The 20,785-nt window shown below is 41.2% G+C and overlaps 1 protein-coding gene across 5 annotated transcripts in view; it reads left to right on the top strand.

Annotated features, from left to right (window-relative positions):
• RPTOR (regulatory associated protein of MTOR complex 1) overlaps nt 1–20,785 on the top strand; it is a 164,022-nt gene that overhangs the window by 29,211 nt on the left and 114,026 nt on the right. For 4 of the 5 annotated variants that reach the window (XM_075518480.1, XM_075518479.1, XM_075518483.1 and 1 more), the window contains exon 4: nt 16,209–16,367. The exons of the other annotated variant lie outside the window; for it this stretch is intronic. In XM_075518480.1, the coding sequence (XP_075374595.1) occupies nt 16,209–16,367 (159 nt within the window). The remainder of the gene's footprint in view (nt 1–16,208; nt 16,368–20,785) is intronic. 5 annotated transcript variants of the gene reach the window in all.

The following is a 20,785-nucleotide window of genomic DNA, read 5'->3' as shown; positions in this document are numbered from 1 at the left end:
CTTTAGTGAACACCACGAGGTATCCACTGGCCAAGGATTCAGTCACTGCAGACTTGGACATGCAAATGGTATCATATTAGACAACTGAAGCTTCTTTCTGAATGGACATCAGAGTTGTGCAAAACATAGAACATTAACAAAGAAAACTATTTCCATTTTAATTGATATTCCTGCTCATCTCTAAGGCAGAATGAGAAAAGCCTGAAGTGCTTTGGTTTTAACTTCTTTCATATGGATCTTAACAAAGCATAAACCTCTGAATGATTGTTTTTCCTTCTCCTGACTCATTAAGCTGTTTGTTAATCTGAATATCGCTTCATTAACCAATTACTTTGCAATCAGAGGAAAATGTGAAATTACTAAATAATTATTTAGTTTTTGAGAAGATTAACTTCTTGTCCTAGCATGAATACAGGATAGTAGTACCTCTACCAGTAGTACCTGCTACCTCGACTAGGGTGATGCACTTTGACCAGAATATAAAGATTCACTTACGCATCAGATCGTGGCCCTGCGGCCTGAACTGGGCTCCAAGTAATATCTAAGTTTATATTTAAGAAACAAGAAGATGCAGAGCCTGAAACTTTAAAGAGCTCTTAAAATAGAGGTTATAAAGAAGGAATAGTACTAAAATGACACCGTTGCTTAGGAGTTACGTTATTTGACTAAGTAGGTTTTAAAGATGTGTCCTGGTGTGTACTTAAAATCCTGTTAGAGCATTTTGTGATGTGACCCATCAAAGCCATCAAACTGTCGTGAGTCTGAGGATAGAGATCTGGCATATAAGAAGCAGATTTAAGTTCTTTTACAATTCCCTTTGTTTAAAAATAGTTATTTACACAGCCATCTCAGAATGTTTATTTTATTTGAATAGATAGGGGAGGATTCTTACCGTACAGGGTAGGCTGGTGAGTATAATTTCTATACATCTTGGAGCAACCTGGTAGTGTGTAGCAGCCTGTAATTGCTGAGAAACACACCTGTCTCCTGAATCTATTGTAGCAGAGATACAAGGTTAGTAGTCTTAATTCTTTTTTTTTTTTTGTCTTCCCTGTCAACATCAGTTCTCATGAACGGACTGCTCAGAGGTATTTTTGTGGAAGTATTCTTGAATACTGAATCCACACGATGAGGATTAGGTACTTTAGAATTCATTTCACATTGGACTTAAAAGCAAGGTCAAAGACTCTGCAGAGGAAAGGTAAAGTCACTACCCTGCTGACTACAGTCAAGCGAATAAATGTTCCACCCTTACAGCTTAGCTCTAGTAATGCATTTTGTCCTAGACATCTAGCAAATTAAGCTGTTTAAGTCTTGGGCTGCTTGTGAATATATCAGCATGTAGGAGATTGAGATGGACTTCTAAAATGCAACCAAATATCTACAGAAGACTTGCCTAAGACTTGCAAGAGTCTTCCTTATGGCTTAGTTTAACATTTAAACTTAAGTATCTGAAAATTATTAGTTATTGCTAATTTTGTAAGTATTAATTACAGTGAAGATGTAGTATAATTTAATCAGAAACATTTTTTCATGGCCTGCATTAACCAGGTGAAGCTGGTGCTTGTGACATCAATTTGGGATTTCCAGCATACTCCCTTGTACTTAAATATGCAGTTTTTTATTATCTTTGATTAATCCTCATGAATTTACATCAGGGTAATTGCACGTACCCACAACGTAGAATTAAAACACCTAAAAGGTGTTTTTTAAAAAAAATTAAAAAGCCTGGAATCTGTGGATATGGTTCAGAATAATTTGTATTTGCATGTATGTGTCTAACCCAGGAGTTACTGTGGTCATATCAGCTTGGGCTTACAGGCAGTGGAATGTATGATTGATTGATAGTAGATATAAATTGAAAGCCCTTCCTACATTGCTGAATTGATCTCTGAAGTTATCACATAACACGCTCTTGCAGCTCTTTACTTCTCTGCCACCCGTGTTTTGCAGTCTGATGACCTCGTGCAGCAAAATCCAGATCTGGCACTCATGTTTGCAAGCATAAAGAAATGAACAGCAAAGTTGCATCAGTGCAAACGTTGTGAAATTCAGAAAACCCTCTGTGAGACTGCAGGCTTCCTGCCAAGTTCTGTGCTAGACGAGTTTGCCAGGTACTTTGGGACAGACTTGTCGTACTGCTGTCCTTTCCAGGCTCTACGGCAAACTGGGAGTGACTACAAGGTCATGTGCTGCCTGGAAGGGATTTCTGTCTTACTCAGATTTTGCTGCTGTTTTCTTTGTTTGGGGTGGATGTGGAAAACAGCTGCGTAAGTTAGAGTACAGTGCTTTTGGATAAAGTGTCAGATATCCTTTAGAGAAAAGGATGCAGATTTGTTACAAGACATTCTTTTTGTTGATGTAGCAAGGGTTATTTTAAACAAACGCTTGTAACGGGGCAGTGCAGATCGCGTTGCTACATGAATTCCAAAGATGGAATATATTTTTGACTGATTTCCTGAGGAAGCCAGGCTTTTAAAACCACGCAGTGTGTGGTTGCATCTTGCACCCACGGTACATCCCAGCAACCGTAACACATCACATGCCATTTTTAGAAGGGTTGAGAATTCAGAATTTAAATTTGTCCTAAACATTTTGTGAAAATAGCCGGATGGAGGCAGGGGACGGACTGTGTATTGTTACTCTCCTGGTCAACTAAGGAACAGGCTGCAGTCTGAGCCCAACTCTCACTGGACATTAACAGCTACGTATGGGAAGGGAAGAGAAAACACCGTTAACACCCAGACCTGCAGAAAGAGATTGCATCCGATTAGGTGATAGAAAATCCAAAAATGAGCAGCAAAGTTGGGGAAAATCTAGCTTGATTCCACTGCTCACGAAAGAATTATTTTCTGTGTAGATTGTTCATTTATTGTGAAATTGTGCAAAAATAAAAGTGTTCTTGTACAGTTCTAAATTTGTCTATTCTTTGATGTGTTTCCAAAGCCAGTGTAAGTTCAGGATCTTAAATCTTTCTTTGATGCAAGAAAACAGATGTGTTTTAGTAAGTATTAAAATTAAATCACAGTAAATCACAGGATTGAGATACTAATACGGTTTTGAATGAACCAAAGAACAAAGTATTTTTGTTATGAATGAAGTATATAGCTTTCCACTAAAACAGCTTCAACATCAGAAGACTTGGAAGTAGGCCAACTTAGTGTCATATATAGAAAAAGAAAAAAAGTGTGGGAATAACAGCATCGTGAACAGTCCATAGTAATGAAGTTAATTGGAAAGCAATTAGTGGGTATAAAGCAACCAGTAAGGAAAGTTATTAGGAATGTAAACTGTTAGTGTGTTTTGGAAGAATTTTTTGTGGCAGAAGTGGCTTAGAGAGAAGTGCTTGAGATGTAGACCCTCAGTGATCTTTGCGGAAGCTCAGTCTCCAAGGAGAGGTTTATCCCTTAGATTAGTTCTAGCACTGTCCCTGCTGAGATTATAGTGAGTGAGCAAAGATGAATAATGAAGTGGCGATGAAAAGCCCGCTGGGTAGGTAACTGAACTGGGCCAACTGGGCTGTGCTGGAGAATGGGAGCAGTGGAGCTGTGTTGGTTCTGATCCAGGACCCTGGCCAGTACCCTGGCCAACTGCAGGTGGGTAAAAAAGTTTCACGCACAGAGCCTGAGCGTGTATCATATATGCTTAATGGCTTTCTGAGCTGGAGGTGGAGTCTTGGTATTTTACTGCCCTGTGTATATTGTTCTTCCAGGAGTTTATGAATGCCAAAAAGTTTAAAATGGTTCAAAGAAGTGATTGAACGGCGGTGTCCTGTGGCAAGGACGTGCTTGTCTCTACACTGTTTAGTTAAGCTGTGCATCTCTGTTCTTTTCCTCTAAACATGTCAATGGATATTTTAATTTTATTTCACCTAGTTCTAGTGTTGGAAGAAATAATAGCTAGCCAAGAGAAAATGAATAAAATATAATTGGTTCTTATTTTACAGGCCAGTGTTATATACAGCTTCTTTATCTTTTTCTCTTGGCAGATGAATCCTAGTCCATTTAATCATTCCTCATGTGAAAGCCATTGCACACCTAAAAAAACTCAGACCTGCACACAGTCTTCAAGATACAGGTGTTTGCTGGATCTCTACAGTGGCATAATGGTTTTAGGGTTTCTTCCTTGCTTTCCTAATGATTGCTAACTCTTTACTTGCTCTTACGACTGCTGGCAGGCTGACGTTTATACAGAACAGCTCCTTACACTCCCCAGATCTTGGGTCTGAGTGCTCGTACGTAGTTCATGCCTAAGTGTTCTCTGTGTAAAATCAGAATGGTGGTGTTCTTGCACAACATTTAAATGCGTCTGTCTTGGATATCCTCTTCCATACTGCTGCTGAAAAACTCCCTATCGCAGGGTCTGCCTGCAGCAATTTGGAATAACCCTCTGTCATCAACAGACTGTCGTGTTTCTGCTCGCTCCCTTTTCAGGAATATTTATTCATGTGTTGGATGGTTCGGGCTCCAAAACCGATCCCCTTGGAACTTCACAGTGACTTCCCTCTGTGGACAAAATTAATGATTCTGTCCCCACCCACCTATTTTATAAGCAAGTCTTTATATGTGGACTTTCCTCCAAATCTCGTGTTAAGATCTTGCTAAATGGCTTCTGGGAATTGAAATGGGTTTATATCAAAAAGATACTTTCTGTCATCTCTATGCTCTTTGATTTCTTTAAAAAACTCTAGAAGATAAGAGTTTGATTAAAAATAAGTATGGCTTCTCATTATAGATGCTAAATGGACTCTTCCCAGAGGTGTTTATTCATGTTTCTGCTTGTTTATTATTATTCCTACCAATGTGCTCAGCACAGGCATCGGACTGCTCTGGATTCCCTCTGGATTCATTTTAAAAAATTATGTCACGCTTACTGCTTTCACGTTTCCTGATACCCAGGCAGTTTTAAACTGAGGTTACCCTCTAACGGTTAAAGTTCGGTAATTTAATACTTGAGTTAATTTAATTTACACTTTTTGTTCTGTAGCTCCTGGAGATGTGATGGGGTGTGGAAAGTCTGGGGATCTCACTGCTTGTGACCGATGGCGGTTGACGATGGCTGCGCCAGCTCTGTAACTGCCGGCCGTCTGCCTCCAGCGAGTTGAACCTTAAGCATGTGCTTCCCAAAGCTTGTAACTCCTGATCACTTGGGACAACTCCTCATGCTGGGCTTTAGCTTCCTCCAGGTTCTTATGCCAGTCCCTGTGTATCTTGTAATTTTTTTAATCCTCTGGAACCCACCTTACAGATTTAATTGAAGATTTTTTTTGTTGGTAGTTGAAATATTGATCTGAGTGTTGATTCATGTAAAGTATTTTTAATACCAAAAATCAAAATGGCAGTCAGTCTTAAATCTTGCTTGCATTTTGTGATAGAATAACTTTTATTTGAAAACTTCCTAACGAGAAGAAAATTCTTGGGCCTGGAGAAACACCACCCACTCCTCAACCAAAAAACCCCCAGAGCGCAGTGCTGCCTTGCAGTCACAGCTAGCGTACGATCCTTACTCTGTGCTTCTCAAACTTGGGTTGCAGCAAACCGGAACAGATCTCTAGCTGAGGCTTGGCTGAGCTTAAACAGGTTTTTTTTCCCAGCTAGACAGAGGAAATCAGAAGGGTGTTTAGGATGCTGTGAATCCAGTGTTTGCTAGATGTACCGTGTACTATTTCCTCATAGAAATTAACTTACAATTTATAAATACTTATAAATATAGAAATATGTTTTTGTGGTCTGTATTCATCACAGTTTTCTTACTTGATGCAAGATGTTACCCAGTGCAAGAGAATAGTGATGGGTCATCCAGGCCTCGCGCGCACTTACGCAATTCTGCAGAGGCTCTTTGTGCTTTACCTGACCATCGGTAGCTACCCGACTTCTGTGCGTATATCAGCTTGTCTGCATGTTCCAGCTCTTTTTGGAGCTCTAGGTTTCTCACTTCTTTCTGCTCAACATCAAAAAGTTCCCTAACAAAAGGACTGGAGGTGATTGCGAAGAATTTCTGAATATTCAGAGAAGTCGTCTAATGTGACCTTTAGAGAAATGGAAACAAGGGTGAATTTGAGCATCCAGACAAGAACAATGAAATTGAAGTTCCAGTCCTTATAAGGACAAAAAAGATGGCACAAATCACTGAGCTTCCTTTCTGCTGCACTAGAATATGATTTAAACCTTTTGAGAAGCTTACTGAAATTTTTTGAGCCTATTTTTTGTTTTCCTGCATGGCATTATAAGACGATTTCATAGAATGCTTTAAAAATAAATAAATAAAATTGTGGTAATGCTATTTTCTTCTAATTTGTCTAAGCTATTCCTATTGTATTTTAATTTGTTAATGTGCAAGTATAAATGCTGCTGTTCCCCTACTGCTTCTTTATTAAGTGAGGATTAGTGTTTGAGGAATGTTTTAAACAAAACAGAAGCTTGTCTGTGTGGTGCATACTTAAAATGCCCTGTCTTCATTTTGCTCTATTATAAGTAATAGCTATTTTAGTGTTCTCTTTTTCCTAAGGTTTTGTTCTTAATAATTTAAAAAAAAATTATTTTTTAGCGCCAGGGTTTTTAGCCCCAGGTTTTTCCAGGGCGCTGTAGCCTCAGTGAGCAGAGATCCGAAAGAGAATTCCTTGCCATGCAAGAACACATGCACATTTCCTTCTCGGAGCTTATTTTTCTAAGCTGCGCGAGAGACGATTAGGAACCGCAGCAGGTCGCGGTGGTGGGGCCGGCGCTGGCTCTAACCTGGCTGGCCAGGTCCTGCCTCCTCAGCTGCTGTCGTGAGGAAGACATGTGATTTAGATATACATAGAAGTTATTATCTCTATTTCTGTCAGTGCCACGGTGGGCAATTTTTCTTTCGGCTGATCTGCTATATATTTATGCCATCCTTATGAGGAGTTTTTTGTTTGAAGTCTTTCAATAAGCCCTCAGAAAGGCTAATGGTAACAAAATGTTCCCACCCGATCGCTGTAAAAATCCAGTGCTCTGTAAGAGTTGGGCTCACACTGGCTTTTTTTTGAGGGTTTTGTTGAGCCAACGTGTTGTCCCGTGTTACTAACGGGATAGTTACCACTCTGTGATACCCCAGACATAGTAAGTAAAGCCTAGAGCGACGCTGAAAGATGAGAATTGCTTTTTCCTGTACCGTAATTCAGAATCAGACTTTAATATACTGTTCACTCAATGAAAAAGGACTTATTTCCATTTTTCCTACCATAGCTATTTTATCCTACACTGTGAAAGTCACAGGATAAGAAAGCACAAAGGTTTTCATTGTGTAGTTTAACTCATGAATATCTCATTCAGTGCTGAGCATCATGCGAAAACACTGTAAATGTGCACTGTTGCTCCTTAATTGATAGTTATTATCTAATAAAAATATAGAAAAGAAAGCAATGGGACACAGATGAAGATGTTTTGATTTAGTCAAAAGTTAAATTGTAGCAACTGGAAGAATAACGATTGGTTGAGGTAGTCTTTGTGGTGAATAGCTCTAAAATAGTAAAAAAGAGGAGGTATTCCTCATCTCTCCACTTTGTTTTGTAATGAGATGCAGGTTGACAGAGTTCTTATGCAAGGATGAAAATCGGGCCAGAAGCGCACGCGTGTAGGTGTGGAATAGGTTTAAGTTTCTCCAGTAATCTCCAGAGTTTTCACCATAATTCATTTTCCTGCACGCGCACCCATTCTTGGTTTTGGGCCTTTTAATTTTCTGAACGGTTATGTTGCTCAAAACTTCTATTTAAATGTGTTAAGCTAAATAAAATAACTGTAACACCAGTCTGAATGAATTATGTTTTGCTTGGGAAGACTAGTGCCATCATTCTGGCAGTGTTCCTTTTCATTGTTTTGTATGCTGCCGGTGTGTTAAATAGTTTAAAAAAAGTAAAACGTCAATGATGTTGCTTTGCCGTGTGACATAACGTAGCCGTCTGATTATATGGCTATGAAACTGTTTGACATACATATGTGCCTGCTTTATACATCTAAGCCAGAGTTTGTTCCAGACATTCAGAGGAACATGTTGCATCGAACTGGCAGTTGCCCCATAAAAGATGGAATCTGAATTAATTCAATTTTATCTCTTTCACTTTAAGGAAAACTAAATCCAGGATTTTAGTGTTCATCATTAATAGGTCTGCCAGAGAAACATCTCTGGCTGCAGGGGTTTTTTTATTCTTTGGATATGAGATACTGGTCTGAATTCTCTTACCGTGAAAACGGTAGTTAACAAGCTCTTACGCGTACCTGCTTCTGCACTGCCACCCATCGCAGAATGGCCCAGCAGCCTGGCGTTGGTGCTGCTGGTAGAGGCTGCGGCCGTCGGATTTCACCGTGGATGGTCTGCGCAGTTGCAGTCCTGGGGACTTGCTGAGATTCTCGTGTGTGAGGAAGAAGTGGGAGTCAGGAACTCAGGAATGCAGAGGCTAGGGTGGTGTGTCAGTCCCCAGAGCACCCTGCCCTGAATTGAGTAAATTCTTTTGTCTGTTGTAGATACAATCTGTTTCTGAAGCTACTGTGCTGCTTCATTAGAATGGAGCAGAAGGAAGCAGCGTGGATTTGCTTCCTTCCAGGGCCAGCTTCACTCAGGACCATTGCCATGCCTTTGAGTAAGTGTTTGATCCCAAGATCTTAACCTTTTACAGTCAGCTTGATAAAACTGAATACAGAAGTGCTGCAACCATTTTCCTGTCATTTCAGAACCTGCTATTAGGTCTCTTCTCCTGCTTTTTTCCCCTGGTGTTCTGCTCCCTCCGTCCTCACAGACCACGCTAGCTAAAGTGGCTCGTGGAGCAACAACGATTTGGAGCAGTGACCTTGATCCCTTGAGCAGTAGCAAAGCGGTTGGTGTGCTGGGCTGGAGGCTCCGGTACGCACACAGCCAAGAGAGGTAGTACGAAACCTGCACATCTTTGGCCCTTGAAACTGCTGGTTTCATTACTCTTGTTTTTTTGTAACTTATTTCTTTGTAAGGCTTTTTATATTTCTGTTTTTCAAATTTGGGCATTGTTCCAAAAAACACTCTCTTCGAATAATTAGATTGCTTTGATTCCTTTTAATTAAATCATGTTAAGTAGGTTGTCTGTGTGCATGGCAAAGTCTCAGGTTTAATCTATTTTCTGCATTTGGAAACTGGGATTCAAATCTGATCCAAGTCACAGTGCAGCAGCTGCATGACATCCTCTGATGTCCCATTTATGTAGAGATTCACCTTGAACAGTAGAGTTGCTTTGAAGAATAAAGCAGAAAAGATTATAAATCATTATAAGGAAGAATTAGGCTATGTTAGGAAAAAATGTTTATATGGGAAAGCAGCACTCGCTGCCTTGCACGGCTTCTGGGCATCTGCCATAGGAGGCTTTAACACAGGTTAGGTGACCAGTTGTCAGGAAGGATGCGGATGTAATTGATTCTGCATCAGGATAACTGGGATGGGACTAGATTACTTCATGAAATCCAACCCAGCCTTGCTTTCTGGGATTACAGGGGACTAAGCAATGAGATGGCAGGGCGCAGAACAGGACACCTTTCAGTTCATACCTTGCACGTATCCTGCATATCAACTGACAGTTCTGCAGTGAACTTTAAAAGCCCAAATGCTACAACTGTATTGATTCTATTTTATGTATTTTACCTGTAGCAGTAACTCTGAAACTGTGTTTTTCTTGCTTTGTGTGCGCTATTTTCCGTGTGGGATTCTTTGCCACCCAGTAGCTGTTTTAAAAAAAACTTCAGCAAAATAAAGCTTTTATACTTCATTATAGATTCTGGGTAGGATCATGCACGTGGATTCTTCTGTAAGGAGTTTCAGTATAAAACATTGAATGTTGGAGTAATTTCTTCTGTTGATAAATTGGGAACACATCTTCAGACGATAAATGGCGCTAGCAGTGCCAGTGAGTCTCTCGAGAAGAGCAGAGCTGTCTTACCAGACCCATTCCTCTTTGGGGGAATCTTTTACCTGACAGTGTGTCCGACGGTGAGGGTGATTTTGATGTGTAGTCAAAATTCACTGTGTAGTCCTTGCACAGTGAATTTCAGGCCATTCCACACTGTTTGCTGGCGTAATTTTACCCCCTAGCCGCTTCTCTCTCAAGTTGTTTCTTGCTGGTGCCCTGTGACCCCACTCCAAACAGTCTTGTACAGCTTAATCTGTGAAATGCTGTCTAAGGGGATTAAATCCTGCTTAACCAAGTTGTGTCTGGGAATTTCTTAACTTTTAAGTGTGAACCTCTGACCTTGTGCAGATGATGCCTTTTCTCCACTCAGACGAGCGCAGTTTTACCCTCTTCGCCTTCCTTATAGCTGTACACACTAGCAGCATCCAAGATAGTTAATGTCTCTTTGTAGCAGCTGGGGAAATCATCGGAGTAGCCATGTTCTTCAACCCGGACTCACCAAAAGCATCGAACCTCAGCAGTATGAAGTTACTAGGGAAAGCAATTTGGGGATCACGTGCCAATATGAGTTGTAAAAAATGAAGTATGAATTTATTTTTATGGAAGCTGTGCCTGTTGGGTTTAGGTATCTTAGGGATAAAAGGTGAGCGACTTTAGGCTTTGTTATGCTGAAAGAAAAGAGGGCGATATTATAACTTGTGAATAGCAAAGGTTATGAATGCCAACAGATACATTTTTCATATAGTTCATATCTGCTGTGCTAGGTGTTGCTATTTTGGCATTGATTCACACATGCTGTGGTCCAAGTGTTGCGGAGTCTTTCTGGAACCAAGGCTGAGGTCTTAGGCTGCAGGAAAATGAAAGATCAAGACTTGAATTTTATAACTTTGATGGGAAAATAGGTGTATCCTTGTATTTTTTTGAGGGAAAAAAAAAATTCATCTCCCTGATGAAAATGCCACAGTACCCCAGCATGCATCTGTCGCCCTGCCGGGCTGATGACTGCCAACGATGATGGAAACCTGGCCTGGCTGCCAAAACTCTTTTTCTGCCCATTGCCCATTAATGGTTAAGCAACATCAGCAACTGAAATCACTTCTTCTCCAGTTGTCACCTTTAGCACTCTGCGTTTCTTCCTTTTTATAGGGCCTAATCCTGAGGTGAGTTTCCTAAACTCAGCATCTGGCAGGGTTGAGCACAGCAGAGTTTGGAAGGTGGATAATGAGCCAGGTTCTGGCTTCTCAAATGACAGCAAAAGCACTTTGTCACAAAATTGCTGAGCTTCTGCAGCCCCTGCCCTTTTGAGCGTAGCTTGGTGATATCCTGCGAAAGGGGCCTGTAGCTTTGACTTTTCCTCATTGTTTGATTTATGTTTTGACCCCATGCAAAGTAAAAGAAAAACCTGTAATAGGTGAACTTCCCAAAGCAGAGCCATTAATTTAAGCACAAAATTCACAGAACTGTGGGAATCGCTTTATGCAGCCGCTACATACTGATGTTTCCCAGTGGGATAAAGTTGATGAACACAGTGAATTGGTTCTTCCCCTCCAGACAGACTCATCTCGGAGAGGTTACTGCTATCACCTGCTAATCAGTAAACATGTGGGTGTTTTATTTATCCTTCGAAAGAACTAAATCCCTCATGAAACAAATGGGACAGTGTTTGTGCTTTATTGCTGCTGCTTTTTGTGTTTTGTGTTTGAGCCCTGGTGTCGCCGGTGCAGCCCTTTTAGCGAGGCTGGGTTAGGAGCTGACTGGCTATTCCCTTGTAACTCTGCTTTATTTGCCCGCTGCCGGTTTTCCTCTGGTGTTTTCCCAGACCTGCTGATTATACTGGTAGTGTCAGTCCTGGCTGCTGGCTCATTTGGACCTCGCTCACTTGTCTTGATGACAATGACACGGAGCTGGTGTAGATCCTAATGACAGTTTTCAAACCAGATAGAGCCAGAATGTTGCTCTCATCTTGAATACGGAAATGATCCAGTTTTGGTAGGTTGCATCTTTAGAGAATCCCTCTTTTTTCTCTTAAAGAGGATTGCTTTGATTTTATTGTGATAGGAAATTTGGAAATAATTTGGAAAGTAATTCTGAGACAGTGTGTCAATAGGCGATCAGCATAGCTGCTTTAGAGCAAAACCATCTCACTTTAAATTCCAGCATTAAGCATGGTTAATGTTAATGTCCACAGCAAAAACATCTAGCTAATGCACTTGGTATGTAGCCCCAAACTGTTCTCTTTTCCTGTTTTGGGTGCCAGAACTCCTTTCTATTGAAACTCCTCCTATTTCCTGCAACTTTGTCAGTACAATTTTTTGTCAATCCAGAAGTTTGTGGCATACCGAAAATTGAAATGCCGTAACAATTAACATAATAGCTGTATTTTTAAACAAGCATACAGGAAAAAGGTTGGATAAACCAGTGAGTGTTTCATAAAAATGTGGCAGTATTACATAAACAAGAAAAACTTTTAATTTTGCCTGCCTGAGTAGAATAATGAGGATAGTCTGGATCAGGCTGCCACAAAGTTATTGCTTTTGACAGGAGCTCTTCAGTGAGACACAGAGGTGATCAGAAAATCAAATTCACACCAGAAAGCCAGCTGACATCACCGTCAGCAATTTCATGCTTGTCCATCACGGCGCTTCGGTCGGGCTTTTTGACAGCTCTAATGCTACGATTGCAACATCAGCTGGGAGCAACAGATACAGCTGGGCATCATCTGCAGAGGAATCGAAGTCTCGATTGTCTTGTCTGATAATTGCGTCAGGAAGCAAAGACTCCTTGCCAAACACTAGAAAATATCTGCCATCAACACATAATAGAAGGCAGGGAAGGCCAGCACGGTCTTCAGACACAGTAACAATCTGGGACTGGTCAATAGCTCATAAAAACGAAGGGAAAGCAAAACGTAAAGCCTTGTTGTGTGTCTGTGTGATTTCAACAGAAGTTGCTGAGATTAAGCCCAACAGACCTTTCGAGGTTTTACGTTAGGATCTCTGTTACCTTTTGCGCTAACTACTGCTTGAAAGCATCTGTGTGGAAGTGTAAGGGAAGGAATGCAGCACAACATCACCAGGGTAGACAAATGAATAATGACGGAAGGAAATATAGGAAGGTGACAAAAGGAAACTATTCATCAAAAGGGTAGTGATGCTAAAATGCAAAATGTTAATGTGAGAACAAAAACTATGTTTAAAAAATGCTTCTTTGTACTGTGAAAGGAAAGGTAAAATGGTTGAATCGGTGAATCCTGGACCACAGCTCATCTGGGTGTCAGCCGAGTTAAACGTGATGGGACGCTGTAGAGCTGGTCATCGGCAATGTGCTCTCTGGTACCGGGTAGGAGTGGCAGCCCCTGGGCTAGCAAGGTTTTTATGCTGTTTCTGTATGTTCTTCTCAAAGACCTTCAGTTTCTGTAGTTCTGTTCTGGGAGGAGACCTTATTTGTTTTTAACAGTTATGAAAAATAGCACCCTGTCCCATAGAGCATCACATAAAACAGTAAGCTCCTCCTCTCCCCCAAAACTAACACCCCACACCCCAACCAGATGAACATGCCCTGAACGTTTCTTGTAATTATTGTACTTATTGTCCTGGTAGTTTTTGCATACCAATGAAAAAAGTCTTGAAGATATTTTTTTGGGGGGTGGGGAGGGAAAAAAAAGACACCACCTGGTCTAGCTTGTTCCTCAGATACCTGTTTCTTGTCGTATGTGCGTGAATGATGTGTAATAAACTCACGCCTGAAAGTCCTGAGCCGACAGGTAGGACTAAGACTGTCTGCTTATTTAAAGGCTCCCTCCTCTCCTTTTCATTCTTCTCAGCCTTGTGTTTCTCAAAGCACAAATGATGTGTTTACAGTTTGGATCTTTAGATCTACAGGCTTTAGTTTTAGAGTATGAATTCACCTCCATGAATGGTGAGCTGTATTTAATATTTATGCTAAAAGGACGTGAGGAGTGTTCAAATGAGTGTGTTCTCCTGTGAAAAAAGGAGCTGAAAAATTACCACGCACTCTGGTTATAGTGTCTTGTAAAGCTGCCAGCAGGCCGAACGTGATTTAAGGTGCGCATTTTTGCAAATCAGCGCCTTCATAACAACACTGAAAGGAGAGAGAAGGAGGTATGGGGGATCCATGCGAAGATTAATATAGCCTCTTATCTTTACTTAGTGCAGAAGTTCCCAAAAAGGATGAGTGTGCCAGATCACTGGTTCTTTCGTAATATTTTCTCTCCTTTTGCTTGCTTTTCTTCGTTGTGGTAATCATGCAAATGATGCCATTCATTGTATCCATCTTGCCTGCTGGCTTGAGATGCTGAATATTAATTGAGCAGCACGATACCTGTTTTTCAAGCTTCATAGATAAGCAAAACATTTTTGTATTAAAGTGCTTCATCCTCTTTTACTGTCATATTTTAAGACTTTCTTATCTTTGTCCGTCATAGAAGCAAACCTAAAAAGCCCAAACTTCTGAGACCTTGATTTGGTTTATAAACAGGCTTTCAATAGCATGTTTTTGTAGAGGTATGTATACAGTTGTCCTGCTCTTAAACTTGGTTCTTTATTTCAATACATCGGCTTTAATTTTTTTAAGCCACTGTGATTCTGGATTCTCAGTCTCTCTCTGCAGGTCTGGAGGAGAGAGGAAGAAACAGGCTTTGATCTTTCAAAGGACAGTTGAAAGACTTTTTGTTATTATTTGGCCTTGCTTCAAAAAAATGCACTTTGGAGTATGACAAACTAGCTACTACATGGGCATCTTGAACTTAGCCGAGTAAAAACGTTTTTGAAGTATTGGGGGTTTTTAATAGGGTTTTTTTTCTCAAACATAGAAATGTGCTCTGATTTACGTGCTTGTAGAGCTGTATAGCTAGGAACGATAATGTAGTGTCCACAGCTAAAGTTGTGATGATATTGAATATAAAATTTCTTCAGAAGCCAGGGTCGGTTGCCAGGGGCTCTCGATCAGTTTTCCTCTTCTTACGCAGCTGTGTGAATATCAAATTCCTGGGGCCTTTGTGCATTTTTATCTTGAGAATGTTGTTGTCTTAAAGCACAAGCTGTTTGAGGTGAGGTTATGAAATGTTGTTATATTCATAACCCTTCTTTAGGGAGGGGGGTGCAATACAGTCTGGTGTAACCTGGTGCCTGATCTTAACAGCTGGTAGTTAATAAGTTAATTTAAAAGTATGTTAGTGTTATGCTAGATTGCTTTGATTTTTTTCCCGTTTTTATCCATCACTGAAAGTTGAATAGAATCGTCATGTACTTGCTGATTGCACATTTATTCATTTTTCTGCAATTCGGTAGTCTCTTATAGTCTCTGCAGGTAACTCTTCTACTTTAACAGCTGCTGTGCATTTAGTCAGCAGTCTTCTGTATGCCTCTTACATGTGAAGAGCAGACGAGAACTATTGAGCCTTAGTTGTGTTTATGGCCTGGTGGAACCAGTACTGGAAATGAGCTGCTGGGATGGAGGGATCTGCAAGTTCAAAGTAAACTCGTTACTGAAAATGAGTGTGCCCACAGTGTACGTAGTATAGCTGCAAGAAGTTGGCCATGTTTCTTTTTGAAGACAAACGGTTTTTGCCATAAATTTTTTTGCTGTGTCTGCTGTGGGTCCATCTAGAAAAGGCAAGACTCCATCTAGGTTTAACATATTTGCAGAGGTGTTGGCCAGGCTTCTTTTACATCTCTCTTATTAATAAAAGGGGAGCTAACTAGTCAGGGCTTAGGAAGAAGATGAGGCTGCTACTATTCTTATTCCATGAAGGATAGCTATCTGAGCTTCTCCTCCACCCTTCACTCTGGTATTTTTGTTCCTTTTAAGGCTTGAAGCAAGAGCTGTGTCCCTTTTCCAGATGGGAGGGAAGGAACATTTCAGAATGAGATTTGAGGTTTACAGAATATCTGATTTCTACAATTTTCTGTCTTTAAGAGGGAATTTTGTTCAGTTGGAGATGTACAGGGTATGAATTTGAGGATTAGAAAATTGTGCAGGGTTATTTTTGAGGCTGGCTAATGTTGAAAACATATTTGACCTTCCTAAGGCATTTTGATAGTAATCCCTGGGTGAAACGGATTGGAGTTCTGAGATGCGATAAACTCAGTCGAACCTGCGTGGTTACTGTATGTGCAATCCCACACACCAATAGCAGACATATTTTGTTTATTCAGCTCTACAGTAAATGTTTTATGTTTTCTTTTTCCACTATAACCAGTTTATATACATGCTTCTATCTTTTAACTAGGTGCCTGCATCTTAAATAGATTTGTTTTTACACTTAAAATGATTATCTTACATTTTATGTTACTAGGCCAGGTACAAGCAGAGTCTTGATCCTACGGTGGATGAAGTTAAGAAACTGTGTACATCTCTGCGTCGAAATGCCAAGGAAGAGCGGGTACTTTTCCACTACAATGGACATGGCGTCCCCAGGCCAACAGTAAATGGGGAGATCTGGGTCTTCAATAAGGTGCGTCTTTGCGAAGCAGTGCTGAACAGATGAATCTTTTTCACTGCTATGTAAATTACTGAAGTCTTCTGTTAGAGAACAACTGAATTTTCAGGGTTTAAAATGTGTTCACAGGTATTTGTTTGGTTCCCTGCTGACAGCTGTTTGCTTTCTTTGTGTTCTTGAAGTTCTATGAGACCAAATAGGTTGTCCCTCACCTCTCAGCAGGGCAGGAGGGTCTTCTCTCAGATGTACTAAAGCTCACTGCAAAACACTGAAAAGCCAGCTACTTCCACTTGCTTCATCTGCTTTTCAGAGGTAGCACCCCAGCTCTGTCATGTCTGGAGCAAACAGTAAGGCTCCCCGATGGACTTGGCTTTGCTGCCTTATGTCACTGACTGATTATTAAGTTATCACCATAAAGTTTATGGTTAAAATGTCTACTAATTCTGAACAGCCATTGTTCAAACTACCTAGAGATGCTGCATGAGGACAATAGACCGTATGGCTAGCTCTGCTTCCAGAGCACAGAGTCCTGAAGAGCCTCCAAGTACAATATAATAGGTATATTTTATTTTTTTTAAAGACTTTTGTTACTCCTGCTTAGCCATGGCTTGTACAGCTACGTAGATCACATGCAACACCCTTCGAGTGACTCCAAGTGTGACCTAAATGTACTTTGCTTTCCCTTTAGTTAAGCTATTTAGTGTCTAAGGGTAACTGATTTAGAATGGAGTCTTAGGAAATTGAGAGATACTGCTTGTAGCTGAAAAGTGCATTCAGCTGCCATAGGACTTGCATTCATTATTATAGATGTGCTCCTGTTTTACTTTGAGGGCTTCTTTTATCATACTTCACATGCATTATTTTTATAATAGAGCATTCACTGGTAATTTGAAAGAACAGGGCAGAAGGGAAGGGGAGAAAGTGAAAAGGGCATCACTTTATTCTGGTGCATCTATATTGGAGACTTGATTAGTATTCAGACCGATAAACAATTGGTCTGAATACTAATCCATTTTGAAGTTGAATTTGGTGTTTAAGAACAAATAGGAGTGACCTTCTGCTTACTTAACAGCCAGTGGGTAATAAATAAGCCAGAAAGAATGCTGGGCAGAATGCGTACACGTGGAAGAAGAGGAAATTACTGCTCAATGAAGTTGTGTGTTATGCCAAATGCTTTATTAAGAGCTTACGGGGTATTTGCCAGTTTGCCTGCGGTGTCAGCTGGGGTAACGTGGTGTGGACGCCACTGGTGATTAGGAGCTGAGGTCTCTCTGGTTTATCTTACGGACTGTGAAAAAAAAATTTGATTTTCATAGAGGTTGATGGGGAATGTTGAAGCTTAGTAATTTTTGCAGCATGTTACCAAATATTGGCTTTTTTTTGAAAGAAAGAATCAGGAGTAGAACTTTTCCTTTAAGCAGAGGATTAAATTTAAGGAAATACTGGGGCGGGGGCGGATCAGCAGCATTTAGAAATCAATCCTAAGGAATTCAGTCTCAGATCTAAGCAGAGGGCCTAATGAGGCTCAGTATTATAGCTCTCTTGAATTGAAATAGTAGAGGTACTGAAATTTGACTGTGCTGACATTTTAAAATTAGGTTTAGAATGCTCATGCATGCACTTGAAGTCTCAGTTGTAAGAGCGTGAAGGCAGAGCTGAAAGGGACCTTGAGATGATCCAAGCGAGGGGCCGAAAGGAGTGAGACAGGCCTTGCTGGTGGATGTGGTGTGTTACAGGCTGACCTGTGTTTGTCGAAGGAAATAAAATGTGCTGGATTTGTACTGACTTTCCTTGGGGCCAGGCTGAGCATCTTTCTCCTGTTCCCAGAACCTGAAGTGCTGGGCTGTGTGGTTCTGGTGGGTCATCAGACTGTCAGCAAGGTTTTGGTGCGGGTGCTGCAGGAGAGTAGAGGGCAGCAAATAGGAGGTGCGACATCTGTTTTAATTCAAGGATAGGAGACAACAATGAATTTCTAGACTCTGTCCAGACATTTCACTTATGCTTTTGTTCTCGGTCTGTAGATGCTCGTTTTTCCTTTCCCTTTTTTTCTCCCGTAAAATTGGTGTGCAGCCATTACGGGGCTGCTGACGTAGGTGATGACAGAGAGGACTTCTCCCACTGCGTCTGAGCAGCCGGCGCTGCCGTCCGTGCGCTCCTGCAGCCCAGCCTGGATGCAGCACAAGTTGGCAGAGCTGTGCGGGTTAGCTGCCTCGTGCCCTGTGCCTGCCAGAGCTTTCTGGGATGCACAGACCAGCAGACCCAACGCCTCTTCTTTTCTGCCGGTTTACTGTGAGGGGAGGAGAACTGAAAGCAGCTTTGCAGTGCTGTTGGTACCTACCACCAGAGAGCCTGGAATTGTAGAGGACCTTAGTACCTGTTCAATTTTTTCTTTTTCACCTTTTTTGAGCGTCACATTTATATCTCCCAACATGTGCCAGCAGGCTGTCAGGGACAGCAATTAGATGTAGTGGTGTAGGAGCACTTTGTAATGATGCAGGAGAAGGTTCACGTAGTATTAGATCTTCATTAATATCTTCCCCTTAATTTCTCAGGAGTTGGCATTTTAAAATTAATTTAGACCTCTGCCCTTGCACAGTTGGTGCTTTGTCCGAACTGATGTTTTAAAATGGTAATAAAAGGAGACTGCTTCTCTTACATGTTTTATTACCTGCTCTTCTGAAAAACTGTCTGCTTAGGTAACTGATCAAATTAGTTGACAAAGGGCCTGGCGGATGGACCGACATGTTCTTGAAGGTGTCCCAGGAATACCTGGATGGGTAGCCCTGCTCCGGCTCTGCCATTTCTCCGACGGTGGGGTTGCGGCACTGCCAGAGCATTGGCAGATTGTCCCCCTGCCCTGTCGGAGGGAGACCCCTGAATTTGCAGCTGATCTCTGTGCACTGTGAGAAGCCTTCCTCGCACGGCAGGAGTGTCTTCAGGAGAGATTAAGCATGGTATATGATGATATGTAGATTAGAAAAGATAAAACCTTCAGGAAGTATCATGTAGCCTGGTTCACTTCAGCTGTACATCTCGGGCACTTTGTTCAGTTAAACAGCGCTCAAATGCTACCGGAAAGGCGTGTGAAAGAGGAAGCAGTATGGTACGATTTGGATAAGGCGCTTGAAAAGCTAGTAGCTAAACTAACCTGGTCTTTAAAAACCAAACCTGCCTTCTCTCCTACAGACAGTTTTTCCTTAAGTTTTATAGATTTTGACACATTGTGCTTGCTGTAGTATAAATACCTCTGTGGTTACCTTCACCTTTCAGGCATTACCTATGAAGCAAGCCTTTCCTTTTGATATTTAGACTAGCCTGACAGATGAAGAGGACAGTAGTAAATAAATTATCTGATACTCATCTGCATTCATTTTATTAGAATTTAAACCTGACCTTCTATCTATGCTTTGTAGAAAAGAAGACAGTAGTGAGGAGTGCCTCTGACTGCATTGCCTTGCAGCACAGGGTGTGAGTGTGGGGAGGTGCCCGCTCCTCTTCCCCGCGCCCTTCCTCCTCCCCTCGAAACACACGCTCCAGAAATTGCTTCAGCTCGGTAACTTTGTGGAGTCAGAGACAGCATTAAGGGAAGCAGAAAGTATTTTCCGTTGTTATTTTTTTTCCCTGCCTTTTAATCACAGCTGCTCAGCAAATGCAGGGCTACTCCAAGGCAGCACATGAAGGCGCTTATAGTGCTTTAGTTTGTTAATTTTTGCTTTGCAGCTCGACAAACAAAATGTTCCTGAACTCTTTCGGTTAGGGAGACAGTAAGATGGATAGGAAGAACTGGGGATGGATTCCTGTAGGTTCATTGCCACAGGGTTCATTTCCTGAGATTCTGAGGGATTCCACGAAGTTCAGAAATCCCAGGACAGAAGCTGAAGAGGAAGCCTTTTAGCTTTAGAGAAATCTCTTTAGAGAATACTCTTCAAGCATTGTTTCATCTTTGATAGGAAATGGAAAGAGAAATTGTACCATGCTTTGCAAGGAATGGTTATTTTGAAAATGTCCTTTTCCTGGGTCTGCTGTGTCTTCCTGTTGTACAAAAAGACGTGAAATGTGTGCATTGTCAGAAGCACATTCTGCTGCTAATGTGAGAATACAAAACCCAAAATGTGCACCATCATTGTGTTCCTATTAAGTCCTTTGAAAACTATTTACATCTCACTCATCCTGTCCACAGCTCTGCTGGAACATCCTCTGTTTGACCCGATACGGGCCAGAAGCTGCAGTCCTCCTTCATGCTGTAGAAGGTTGCCGTGGCTCGTTGTTTTAACTGCCTGCTCTTGTTGACACACGTTACAAGCCAGTACTTAATTGTGGAATTGCACATTATTTTACTGTAGGCTTCCTGCCTTGGCTTGCTGTACAGTATTGGCGTACAAAGGAAGGGTTGAGACAGTCCTTGTAAACAGTAAATTGGGCATTATCTGGCG

The sequence above is a fragment of the Mycteria americana genome, chromosome 16, assembly GCF_035582795.1.
Source record: "Mycteria americana isolate JAX WOST 10 ecotype Jacksonville Zoo and Gardens chromosome 16, USCA_MyAme_1.0, whole genome shotgun sequence".
Taxonomy (NCBI): domain Eukaryota; kingdom Metazoa; phylum Chordata; class Aves; order Ciconiiformes; family Ciconiidae; genus Mycteria; species Mycteria americana.
Note: the sequence above shows the minus strand (reverse complement) of the source record. Positions and strands in the feature narration are given on the sequence as shown.